This window comes from Pempheris klunzingeri, chromosome 23 (genome assembly GCF_042242105.1).
Source record: "Pempheris klunzingeri isolate RE-2024b chromosome 23, fPemKlu1.hap1, whole genome shotgun sequence".
In the NCBI taxonomy this organism is placed as follows: Eukaryota; Metazoa; Chordata; class Actinopteri; order Acropomatiformes; family Pempheridae; genus Pempheris; species Pempheris klunzingeri.
In genome coordinates this window covers 6,292,440-6,303,593 of record NC_092034.1, presented here as the reverse complement: position 1 = coordinate 6,303,593, position 11,154 = coordinate 6,292,440, and the positions used below count along the sequence as shown (strand labels likewise).

Genomic DNA, 11,154 nt, shown 5'->3' with positions numbered 1-11,154 from the left:
ATCTGTGGTCGTCGGCGTTCAATCATCTTCTGCGATGACAACAAAATTATCTCCGCCTTCTCGGAGGTTTGCGGCACCGCGCAGATCTACAAGCGTTACCGGGACAACGGCGCAGTGTGCTTAGACCGATCCATCAGCTGTGAGATCGTGTCGACTTCCGCAGCAGTGAACACACGGCTGCTGTGATTGGCTCGTTTTTGCGGGTTGCGTTTAAGAACCGTTTGAATTTATCCTTTAATCTGAAACTAAGCTGCAATTTGAGCCAAAAAAAAAATACGTGGCCCACACTACTATTGTCAGAGGACGGCCCAACAACATTCCAAATTCTCTGAATAAATAATAGCATGGTTGTTTGGTCGGACGCGATTATACGTTTGAATTAAATAGTAGCCAGATGCGTTAAAGTGCTTGCTGGAGGCTTTTATTTTGACAGCGGGACTTTTACCCGGAAAGCACTGACTCAAGATAAAGACGCATGGATGTGCGGTAGCCAAAGGTCTAAGCAATAGTCTTTGGGTCTTTCCTCTGTACAACAAGTTCAACATTGCATGATCAGCAGGGTGAGATAATGCTCTTCATCATATTTATATAATTGCATTAGTTGCATATTCAATGTTGCGTCAAAGTATAAACTTGAACTGAGTTATCAGAGTTGTGCCTTTGCAAACGTCGGCAAAGTATTATACAATTTCTGTTGCTTCACTGCGGATCAATAAGTGTATGATTAGTTTAAAAAGTAGTTCCCTACGTCGTTAACTAACCCTTATCTCATATCTCCCAGCATTCAGCTTGTGCACCACTGCTGTCAGAGTCCAGATGACCTCTGCCTTAGTTACCCAGTGTTTTCATGAAAACAATGTCTGACCGTCTATTCTGTGATCACAGGTGATGTTGAGGAGTGTACTCAGGTGCCTTAGGACCAATCCTGTTGCTGGCCAAAGGAGCATGTCTCAAAGCAGCCTTGCTGGAAAGGTAGCCATAGTCACTGCCTCCACAGATGGGTAAGAGTCAGTACGATTCACTCCTGTTTTGTCTATAAAATACACAGAACAATAATGATAAAAGTTGGCTTTGGCATTAGTTGCATGCAGTCCTGAAGTATCAAATCTTAAATCTTGGAATTCATACCTCTGAATACACGACTTCTGAAAGCACCTCAAGCATTTGTCTCATAATAACATTATGTGGAACAGCTACAACACATCGATAATGCTGATAACGGTTGTTACAGACTCTTCTCCTCCTCCTCCTCAGAATCGGTCTAGCTGCAGCTCAGGCTCTGGGGAAGAGAGGAGCCCATGTGGTGGTGAGCAGCCGGCGGCAGGCCAACGTGGACAAGGCTGTGGCACTGCTGGAGAGCCAGAGCATCCAAGTGACTGGGACCACCTGTAATGTTGGCAAGGGAGAGGACAGAGAAAAACTGGTTCAAACGGTGAGTATGTTTTAATATCACCCACAGGTATGTGGTTATTAGGTATGAATTCTGATGTTGTCAGTGATTAATTTGACTTATAACTCCATTAATAGTCTGATTCTATGTTGGGGACAGACTCTGGATAAGTGTGGGGGCATTGATATCCTCGTATCCAACGCAGCGGTCAACCCTTTCTTTGGAAACATCATGGACTCCACAGATGAAGTCTGGGACAAGGTAAACACAACACGTGAAGCCACAGGCCTCATTGATGAAGCAAAAGCCAGAAAATGAAGAATATAAGATATTTTTTTAAATGAGTCTGAGGCTGCAGTCTCTGCAAAACAAATGTTGTTCCTTCTTTTATTTATTGTAATTCAGGATAATTATTAAAATTAGTTTTAGTGTGATTGTTCCTACATTTCTTTCTAGATCCTGTCTGTAAATGTGAAGTCAGCTTTCCTCATGACTAAGCTGGTGGCGCCTCATATGGAGAAAAGGGGGTGAGTGACAAGCTAAGAGATGATACAGCATTCAGTAAAAACTATAACACTGCTCTAACTCAATGATGAATCTGCATTTTCCTTTTAGAGGGGGGAATGTAGTATTTGTGTCATCTGTGGCTGGATATCAACCGATGCAGGTCAGCATCATTACCTCAAACATTTTTATATAATATATTATATTAATTATATTTAAGATAAACAGAAGCAGTGTTAATGTAGCCTAGATCCTAACTGACAGGAAATATGTATGTGGATGTAACAGCAGCTTTGTTCAGGATTGCGTGATGTGAAGTGGCGTGTTCTTATCCGTTTCCGCAGGCTCTGGGTCCTTACAGCGTGAGTAAGACAGCGCTGCTGGGTCTGACCCGGGCGCTCGCCCCTGAGCTGGCTCACAGTAACATCAGAGTCAACTGCGTGGCCCCAGGAGTCATCAAGACCCGCTTCAGCTCTGCGGTGAGAAGAAGAACACACTCAAATTCTTCATTTGCTCTAGAAAAATGTTGTCTCTATAATATATCATGGTTTCGTCCCAGTTATGGCAAAACGAAGACATCATGGATGAGTTCAAAAGGCAGCTCAGCATTAAAAGGTACAGAAGTTTGTCACTAATAGGCCACACTAGCACAAATACATGAATAACTCATGAATACCATATTTTGTTTGTTTTTCCCTTCAGAGTTGGAGAGCCAGAGGAGATTGGCGGCGTTATTGCCTTCTTGTGCTCCGAGGAGGCTTCCTACATCACCGGAGAGACCATCACAGTGACTGGAGGGATAGGCTGTCGACTCTGAGTCTCCACCACCATAAAAGCTCAACTGCACTTACTTGTGTACAGATCTCCAATCAAGATGTGAAATTTTATACAAACAGCTTTTCCTAAATAACGACAGACCAAGTGTCCAATCTCACAGATGTGCATTTAAGTATGTAAATATAAATATGATTGACACACACACTGATCACCCAGAGCAGCCTAACAGAGTACTTCAGTCCTTTTGTGATTATATGTGTATCAAATACCAGTGTGACACCTTAATGACGTTTCCCTCGTACAAGATTAACAGAGCCTTTATTAACTAATATTGTCTTGTCTTTATTTACAATGAAACTATACAGAACACTTTAAAATAACACAAACTTTTAAATGCATGACATAATCAGTGACAGTGACAGTCCATGATCACAAATCACTTAATCAAGTTAGATTAATCTGATTCAGCCACAATAAAAAATACATAAATCAAGAGCTAGATGATAAAAATAAATGTCCATGAGCTGGTGCGTTCCAACCATCTCAGCTAGAGTCAGTCTGTCTGCTGCACTTTAGGTGTCCCAACAGTGAAAATCCATGTTATCATCTCCGTCTGCAGCCGGCAGACGACGAGCCCCGCCGTGTCATCCTAGGTTATGAGTACTCCCTCAGAGTGGGAACATATGTGCCGTGTTTGGTCTTGTAGTAGCGCTTCATAAACAGCTGAGGGAGATGGAGTCAGTTAGAAAAAACACTGATGACAGGACAAAGTCAGTAGTTATATTATATAATATATATGTGAATTTCAAAAGGCTTCAAGTCTTTATGTCTGAAATTTCACACATAAAGACATCCGAAGCCGTGAATCAAGTTCTTAAAATATTAACCATCTGTTTTCAAACACATTTAAGGTACGTCCTCAAAAAATGGGACACATTTTCAAGCATGTTCACTGCCCATGGAAACCCATGTTTTCAGAATACATACCCTGCCTTTCAAGTTCTTCGTCGCCTCGTCCTCAGAATCAGCTACGTAGTCTTCACTGTCACCAGGCAGGGCCGTCATATCTAAAGACAAACGTGAACACAGTTGAACTAAAACCTCTGCAGGTGTTCTTCTTTTTTTTTTTACATGATTGTTAAATCACCTGTGTTATTCCGTTGCAGAGAGGGAGATCTGCTCATACTCGGCAGTATGGGGTGATTTCTGTTAAATAAAAACAACATAATTAAACCATAAGCAGGGGCATTTATAATTTAGGTCTAGAGACAGACAGAAACAGAAATTTAAGTGCTGCTGAATGATAAATAAGTTTCTCTAAACAGGACACTGCAATTATATACTTTATATATTTAAAACACTAATACTAGACAGAAAAACCAAATGAAACCAGAAACATTGAACTGAATCAGTTTTTATTGTATTTGCAAAATATGAACCACAGTCTACAATGCTAGAGCAAAATGTCCACAACTGTCTCTTATTTCATACAACTTAAATTCAAATATCTTCCTGAAAACTGCTGTGGTCACTGGTTTAAAACAAACATTAATAATTCAATCAAAATGTAAGGTGCGCAGAGCTACTTGACAACGTCCAAAAACATTTAAGCTACAGGCTGAGCACAAGCTTGACACATTGCTAAAGGCGTTCCCTACACTGTACGTTCTCTATTCCCATGTCTCTTACTCTTTATCGTCCAGGCCGGGAAAATCCGAGTGTATGGAGTTTCTTCTTCTACGTGTCCTGTTGGCGCTGGCTGAAGTCACCGACAGTTTGTTGATAACAACTCTTGGCTGGCTGCTTAGACAAGAGACAAAGATTGAACAGAGGGACGGGTCTTTAGGTAGGTGCAGCGTTTTGACACCCAGCTGGGCCATTCGTGTTTCTGAAACAGCTTTCACTCCGTCTTCTTCGCCTTCGTTTGTCCTCTGGTCACCTTTCCGCTGTCCGAGTCTGCTCGTTCCATTTCTCAAACTCCACTTTTTCCCAGATCTAGTCATGCCTGGCTCTTCTTCCTCCTTATCGAATTCATCTTCTCTTGCCTCAGGTTGCTTGCGTTTCGTTCCACTGTTTCTTTTTGGGGCGTTTCTCTTCTCCTTCACTCCATCGTTGTTGGGGTTTTGTGTCTGTTTAACCGCTGTGAATTTCAAGCTCTCTTTTGTTTCATCTTTTGAGCTGGCTGCCTCGGCACTCCTCAGTGTCCTTTTATTGGCAGAGATCATAACTGGCACGTCTTCGTTAGATATTAGTCCGATAACAGGTGTAATAAATGATGCTTTATGTCCCGTCTCTGTGCCACCGGTCTGGTCCACAGGGGAGTTTGTGGCCTCTGCTGGCTGATTTGATGGAACTCTTCCAGAGGGTGGCAGAGAAAGTGAAGCCAGGATGGAGTCTCCAATGTTTGAAGGGAGGGATACTGTAAAAAGCAAAAAAACAAAACGTGAATGACGAGAATTATTAGGAATCAAATGTCCCACTGTTAGTCGTCCTAGCAAGAAGTTACGAGGTTATCTAGTTCTACCTGCAGTCTCCAGATGACCCAGAAAGGTTTGATGTTGGAGCAACATTTTCAGGAGCTGGGGCTGGGTGGCTGCCCACGCACACTCCTCCAGGACTGGGGGGGCATCACTGAGCCACGACACAGTCTGGACACAAATTCTAAACATTTAACTACATTCATTTTGAATGCGACCTTGTCAGCAGGCATCTTTAGATGATGGCCACCCATAGTAAAGGCAGAAGCATCTACTACCTGGGCTAGGTTGGGAACTGGAAGCAGCTGGTCCAGCCGAATCAAAAACTCCCACAGCAGCTTCTCCAGTTCCTGGTCAAACTTTGGACCATAATCCACAGGAAACTCCTCCTGTCGGAAGAGACGATAAGAAACGTTGGGTGTTAGATTCCTAAGTACCTCACCTGAGAAATGATCACAGTAGAAATTAAAGTCAGTGGTTGCTGGGACTCACCTTGAAGAAGTACTCTCTTTCTGTTCGGTCTGTTAGCAGCGTTTGAACCAACGAATGGAAACTTTCCACCGTTCTCATAATTTTTGCGTCTCCCCTCTTGGATACAAAATGACAAAAATGACCCATCAAACATCACATCATACTGACGTAACACCCACACTGTCACATCAGTATTTTTATCACTTTAACATCACAAAGTTATCTTTAGTATTTTCTGGAATTATCTCTTTGCAGTGAAGGTTTGTCATCATATCCACATTACTGATTTATTTTTCCATAGATGAGAATCAGAATCAGAATTCTTTTATTGTCAAAGTGACGTGAACAATCGTAAAACTGATTGGGCTGAAAGTGCACAAGTGCAGGTGCGTTCCATTTAAATCCCCTTGCTTGACCCCGTCCCACTTTCCCCACTACTCTTCAAGTGGCCTCTGTGCGATGAATGCTGCAAAGAGCAGACGCCAAGTGGATGAGGGGAAGTGGAACCACTGATGAAACACAGCTATCGGTCTGTATAAAGGTATAGAGTCAAATAAATTGGGATTTCTAATTCTTTAATTCTGTCCAAGCTCTACTGGTGGCGGATGTAATCTACGAATGTTTCAAAGAGCCTACAAACCACTTACAGTGACAAAAATGGCGATGCAATGTAATGAGAGATTCTGACCATCAAATATAATTTACCACAGTGGAAGCAGAGGAGGGTGACAGGGCAGGAGGAGGGCGCATCCTCTGCAGGTGTTGCTTAATCACCTCTTCATCTGGCTGCGTAGAGCACAGCTCCAAGATTAACTGGAAAGAAGGTGACGGTTAATGAATAAAGGAAACCGGCATCATGGCAGTCACACATCTGAATCTGATTTCTCTTTACTCACCCGCCCCCTAAGCCCCAGTGCCAGCTTGCCCTGGTGTCTCATGGTGAGCAGCCCAGGGACAGTCTCACAGGCCGATGTCACAAAGTCCTCCACAACGCCATACTGCATCACGTCCCTCTGCTTCATCACCTTCCAGAGGGCTGCAGACACCAGGCGCACAGGCGGGGCCAGGAGCTGGAGTGCAGCAAAGGGAAGGCTGGCATCTGAGCAGGGGACAGAAAATGGTGCATATTATTAGATAACAGCAGCTACTGTGCAAATTCAAAGCATCAAGCTACACCTGAGCCACACTTGTCTCCGTGGATTGACGCCCAGTCTGTGGTGCTGATGCAGGAGTCACATCAAGCTAGTAGACTTATTATTGTTGTTACTGAGGATGAGCTGCGACCCCACAGACTGTCACAACATAATTTACTGCTTTAATCAAGTTTAACAGCTTCAGGTTGTCGAAATCAAAACATTCACGTCCAGTTTTATTCTTACACTTACCATCTTCCTTGGGTTCTCGTATGGCCATTACCCTGAATCACAGACAGCTAACGCTAAGCTAGGGAGGTGAAATGATCAAAAGTTGACGCCAAGAAACTAAAGTTAGCTTAGCAACTTAAGGCTAGCTTCAAAACAGACGCGGAACAAGCTGTTTATCCAGGCACTGTTGTTTAGGAAATGCTGCTGAGACGATGTTTACTAACTCCGGGGACGCACCGATGACATATCAGCTCTGTTAAGACAAAGCTAGCAACGCTTCTACCAAAACTTCTGCACCTCGTCCTCCCGCCTTCACCGGGATAGTATCGACCCATTCGCTCGATTCTTCACTTTGAGCGTCCCGGAGTGGCGGTGCTTAACGCATTTGTAATGAAACATAACGGCTCAAATAAGAAACTCCGCCCCCGCGCGCGGTGTAAATACTTAAACTAAGCTCAAAAAGTTCTTTCCAGGATGTGACGTAATCTGTTTTGCCGCTTTGTCTAAATGTGTTTTGATAGTTAAATATAGTTTAAAAAAAAATGTGGAGCGAAACGGCTGTCAGTATGAGTTTATATTCCTACAGTGCTTCAAGGATCATCATAATGAGCATAAACTGAAAATAAAGTTAAATAGAATAATAAAATCAATGAAATAGAAGAATTTCAATAGACCAATAGGTTGCCTGCCTGGGCCAACATGTCAGCTGATATCAGCATAGTGCAGCTTTATCAGTATTATTCTAAACTGTAAGTCAGACAATAAGAAACTGCAGTACAGAAGTGATACTGAAGGGTCATTACGTTCAGATTGTTTTTGTTCCATCAGGGACAAAACAAATATCCTCATCAAAACAGTTTATTTATGTTATATATTCATATAAACAGAACTCTCAATTATCAATATTGGTATCACCGTCAAATATCCAGAATCAGTGTGGCTGTAGTGGTATAATATAATATGCCTCATGAACTTTGCCCTGTGTTGTTCTGTCCCTGAGTTATCACCATGTTCAGGACAAAGTCCAGCTGCAGGGTCAAACACACGCAGCACTGACATGACATACCTACTCCGAAAAAAATAAGGCTGTGAGAGGAGACAACAAGAGACAGACGAGCATGGATACCACATCCTCGTTCATCAAGTAAGTGAAAAATTAGTTGTGGCCTGTTGATGTCGTATTGATTTGCTTCATGATCCGTTCGCCTGATCTAAAACATAAACAGCATAGAGGTTGATGTAGGCTAGTGTTTACAATGTGTTAAGCTGGGGGTGACATGAGGCCATGAAAACAGAATTAAAATAAATGAAATAATTGCTTGTTTCCCCTCAATATGAACAAAATATGACGACAGAATGGTTGATGTTATTAGTAACAGCTGTGCATTTCCTGCTATGACAAGTCAAAATGTCTGCTGAGAGGATCTCAGAGTGTAATTTAATCACCTTTCTGTCTGGTCTGTCCTCAGATCCGTGACCAAGCGAGTGTGGTCTCCACCACAGCGTCCTTTCAGGGTGTGTTGTCACAACAGAGACACCAGGAAGGGCATCACGGCCGGGACACTGGAGGAGCTGAAAGAGAGGGTGAGACTGGCTGTAAAAGATAAAAGAAAATGTTCTGGTCAAGGTAAAGCTGCCTGCAGTATACACAACAAATGATATAGTATGATGAGAATGAAGAGGATGTAAAACTCATTGAAGAATCTTTTATACTGTTAGTGTATAAATGTCAATAAATCAATATATTCAATAAATGATTGTAGGCCTTATTTTCTTTACTGGTTTTCTGTCATACTTTGGATAAAAGCTACTGATCAGCAGTCTACATGGTATTTAATATATATACATATATATATTTAATATTTAGATACATATTTATGTATTTAAAACACTGAAGAAACCCTGATGAACTCAATGTCACTTCATTACACGTCCAGCATTGATTGATTTATGCATTAAATCATAATAATCCATGCAAACTCAAATCAAAACCAGGACAAGAGGAGGCATCATTAAGGCTTTTCTTTTCTTCTACTGCGTATTAATCCAGAGCAACCTGAATCTGTGCTGCAGGTATGCCAGGCTTTGCTGCTGTCCCTGTCCGCAGTGTCTCTGTCTCTGGTTTGTGAGGAGGACGGGACAGAGGTGGACTCCGACGAGTTCCTCATTACCCTACCCGACAACACCATGCTCATGGCCCTGGAGCCTGGACAGACATGGAGACTGCAACCCGTATGTTTGACCAAAGAAGCCCAGTGTTATTCATGATATAGCCCCATATGTATCTAAGTTACACCTTGCACAGGTCTTTATAATGTGGCTGTCGTCTCTGTTGTTCCCCCCAGGGAACACTTGTACCCAAATCTCAAGACCACAACAAGCCTCCGACCGGGAGAGACATAGCTCGCGTCACCTTCGACCTTTACAGGATGAGCCCCAAAGACCTGTTTGGCTCCCTGAGTGTGAAGGCCACATTTCAAGGCCTGTACTCGGTCAGCGCTGACTTTCAGTGTCTGGGGCCCAAGAAAATCCTCAGGTAAGCCAAGTGGGGGGGGGGGGGGGGGGGGGTGAAGGTCAGGACAGAACGACGTAGAAGCTCCTTAGAAATACATAACAAGGGGTCTTAAGAAGGGAGATCTGATGCTAAATAACACTGATGCATTAAAGCTTAACTACTTTACATACATTGAGGGAGATTAGTCCAACAGCTCCCAATCTCAGGACCCTGGAAAGAGTCACAAGATAAATGTTGGGGGTTGTGAGATGATTGATAAATCTGATAAATGAATTTGAATTTTGAACTACTGGATATACTATATTACCTCTTTGGACCCTGAAAAGTGATTTAAATAGAAGCATCTGAGACATTTAAAGTTTTAACCTTTCATATGCTAATAAAATCTTGATCTGTAACCAGTAACCTTTGTGGTCAAACAAAACCAGTGGAGGTAAAGTACAAGAACCTCAAACTGAAGTAAATGCACTTTCCATCACTGCATGCTCTGTTAATCTAACCTTAATTTTCTCATTCAGAAGGTGTCATGAGAAAAAAAGATGGATGGGTGTGAAGGCAATAATCTTTCCTTAGTCCAATGTTAGTGCCAAGAAACATTGAGACTTTGGTATGCAGCGAAGACTGAAGAGTGTAAAAATCATACTTTATCTCGCCCTGTTTTTCAGAGAAGCCCTGCGTGTAGCCTCCACCCTCCTGCAAACTGCCGGGCACCTCCTTATCATGTCAGCCTCCATGCTCCGCCGCATTATCGAAGGCGCGGAGCTTTGGCAGCCACAGAGGGCAGAGTACACAGCCAGCTGGAACTGACGGAGCCAACAGATACATATTTAGTTATAACATAAATAACTCGCTGTTGATGTACTAGCAATTGGTAGGATGGACTGATACCTTTTGAATCCATCCAAACTATTAAGAATCTCACTGGATGTCCACTGTTTTGTATAATTGTCCTTCATCTTGCTTGAAAAATGAAATATTACTGTGCTGAGTAAAAAGCCGCCGTTTGCTTTGTAGTTATAAATCTTCTGATGTGACTAATCATAAGAAAAGTCGTGCTTGAACAACAAAGAATGACTGTTTTACTTGATTGACAATAAAAACATCGGCACAGCCCAAAGAAACTCGACTGTAAAACTGAATCAAGAAATTAGTAACTTTTGAAAAGACTGTACGTCACGTCAACAAACGTGATAAGTCATCACAATAACGTTATAACAACGATACATTCCATGTGAAAGAGGTGGCAAATTCACAAGAATGTGTCTTAACTTGGCAAATTTGATCAAACTTTGTGTAAAAAAAATAAAAAAGCTGTCTAGAACAAGTTCAACATTAACAGCTGACACACCTTCCAAACATTAAGAGACGATGCATCTTTATTCCCCTCAGCAGGATACTGGGTGCAGAGGCTCGCTTCTACTCTGCTAATCCGCCTTGCTCATTGGCTTTAGCTTTGCCATTTCGTTCAGGCACTGCTGGTACATGATGTTGGCCAGGATCTGTCTGCGCTGCTCCAGATTCAGCCAGCGAGGGTTTCCTTTCTTCACATAATAGCGCATGTCACTGAACCACTGCACCAACATACAGCGGGGGACACCGGTCTCCTTCACTAGTTGGTTGTAGTCCTCCCTGTCTGGATACTGGCACTGCAAGAAA

General features: G+C 42.6%; 3 protein-coding genes across 4 annotated transcripts; 2 read left to right on the top strand and 1 right to left on the bottom strand.

The window, feature by feature from the left end:
- The first annotated feature begins 459 nt into the window (after positions 1–459).
- On the top strand, positions 460–3,000 carry dhrs4 (dehydrogenase/reductase (SDR family) member 4). The gene is made up of 9 exons (XM_070854465.1): positions 460–560; positions 886–1,001; positions 1,255–1,432; positions 1,550–1,651; positions 1,847–1,917; positions 2,006–2,057; positions 2,239–2,373; positions 2,454–2,509; positions 2,597–3,000. Exons 1-9 carry the CDS (start codon positions 549–551, stop codon positions 2,709–2,711), a joined length of 837 nt encoding a protein of 278 aa, XP_070710566.1. The 5' UTR covers positions 460–548; the 3' UTR covers positions 2,712–3,000.
- A 22-nt stretch (positions 3,001–3,022) lies between these two features.
- Positions 3,023–8,514, bottom strand: tinf2 (TERF1 (TRF1)-interacting nuclear factor 2). Of its 2 annotated transcripts, none has more exons than XM_070854461.1 (10): positions 8,430–8,514; positions 6,516–6,718; positions 6,325–6,432; positions 5,641–5,736; positions 5,427–5,537; positions 5,196–5,319; positions 4,361–5,090; positions 3,819–3,877; positions 3,659–3,738; positions 3,023–3,394 (listed from the first exon to the last, which is right to left on the bottom strand). In XM_070854461.1, exons 2-10 carry the CDS (start codon positions 6,639–6,641, stop codon positions 3,326–3,328), a joined length of 1,503 nt encoding a protein of 500 aa, XP_070710562.1. In that variant the 5' UTR covers positions 6,642–6,718; positions 8,430–8,514; the 3' UTR covers positions 3,023–3,325. The 2 variants fall into 2 exon arrangements, with proteins under 2 accessions (XP_070710562.1, XP_070710561.1); XM_070854460.1 differs by lacking the exon at positions 8,430–8,514 and adding an exon at positions 7,005–7,243.
- Positions 8,017–10,454, top strand: cideb (cell death inducing DFFA like effector b). Its single transcript, XM_070854466.1, has 5 exons — positions 8,017–8,127; positions 8,453–8,567; positions 9,057–9,215; positions 9,329–9,519; positions 10,164–10,454. Exons 1-5 carry the CDS (start codon positions 8,102–8,104, stop codon positions 10,303–10,305), a joined length of 633 nt encoding a protein of 210 aa, XP_070710567.1. The 5' UTR covers positions 8,017–8,101; the 3' UTR covers positions 10,306–10,454.
- Positions 10,455–11,154: the final 700 nt, after the last annotated feature.

Bases quoted from the DNA above. Each gene is read 5' to 3' on its own strand.
- dhrs4 (XM_070854465.1), top strand. The intron at 1,652-1,846 runs GTAAACACAACA...ATTTCTTTCTAG, and splicing joins CAGATGAAGTCTGGGACAAG to ATCCTGTCTGTAAATGTGAA. The intron at 2,374-2,453 runs GTGAGAAGAAGA...GTTTCGTCCCAG, and splicing joins AGACCCGCTTCAGCTCTGCG to TTATGGCAAAACGAAGACAT.
- cideb (XM_070854466.1), top strand. From the start codon at position 8,102: ATGGATACCACATCCTCGTTCATCAA. The intron at 8,128-8,452 runs GTAAGTGAAAAA...GTCTGTCCTCAG, and splicing joins ACCACATCCTCGTTCATCAA to ATCCGTGACCAAGCGAGTGT. The intron at 8,568-9,056 runs GTGAGACTGGCT...TCTGTGCTGCAG, and splicing joins TGGAGGAGCTGAAAGAGAGG to GTATGCCAGGCTTTGCTGCT.
- tinf2 (XM_070854460.1), bottom strand. From the start codon at position 7,032: ATGGCCATACGAGAACCCAAGGAAGATG. The intron at 6,433-6,515 runs GTGAGTAAAGAG...CCTTCTTTCCAG, and splicing joins CACTGGGGCTTAGGGGGCGG to TTAATCTTGGAGCTGTGCTC. The intron at 3,878-4,360 runs GTAAGAGACATG...TTTATTTAACAG, and splicing joins CCCGGCCTGGACGATAAAGA to AAATCACCCCATACTGCCGA.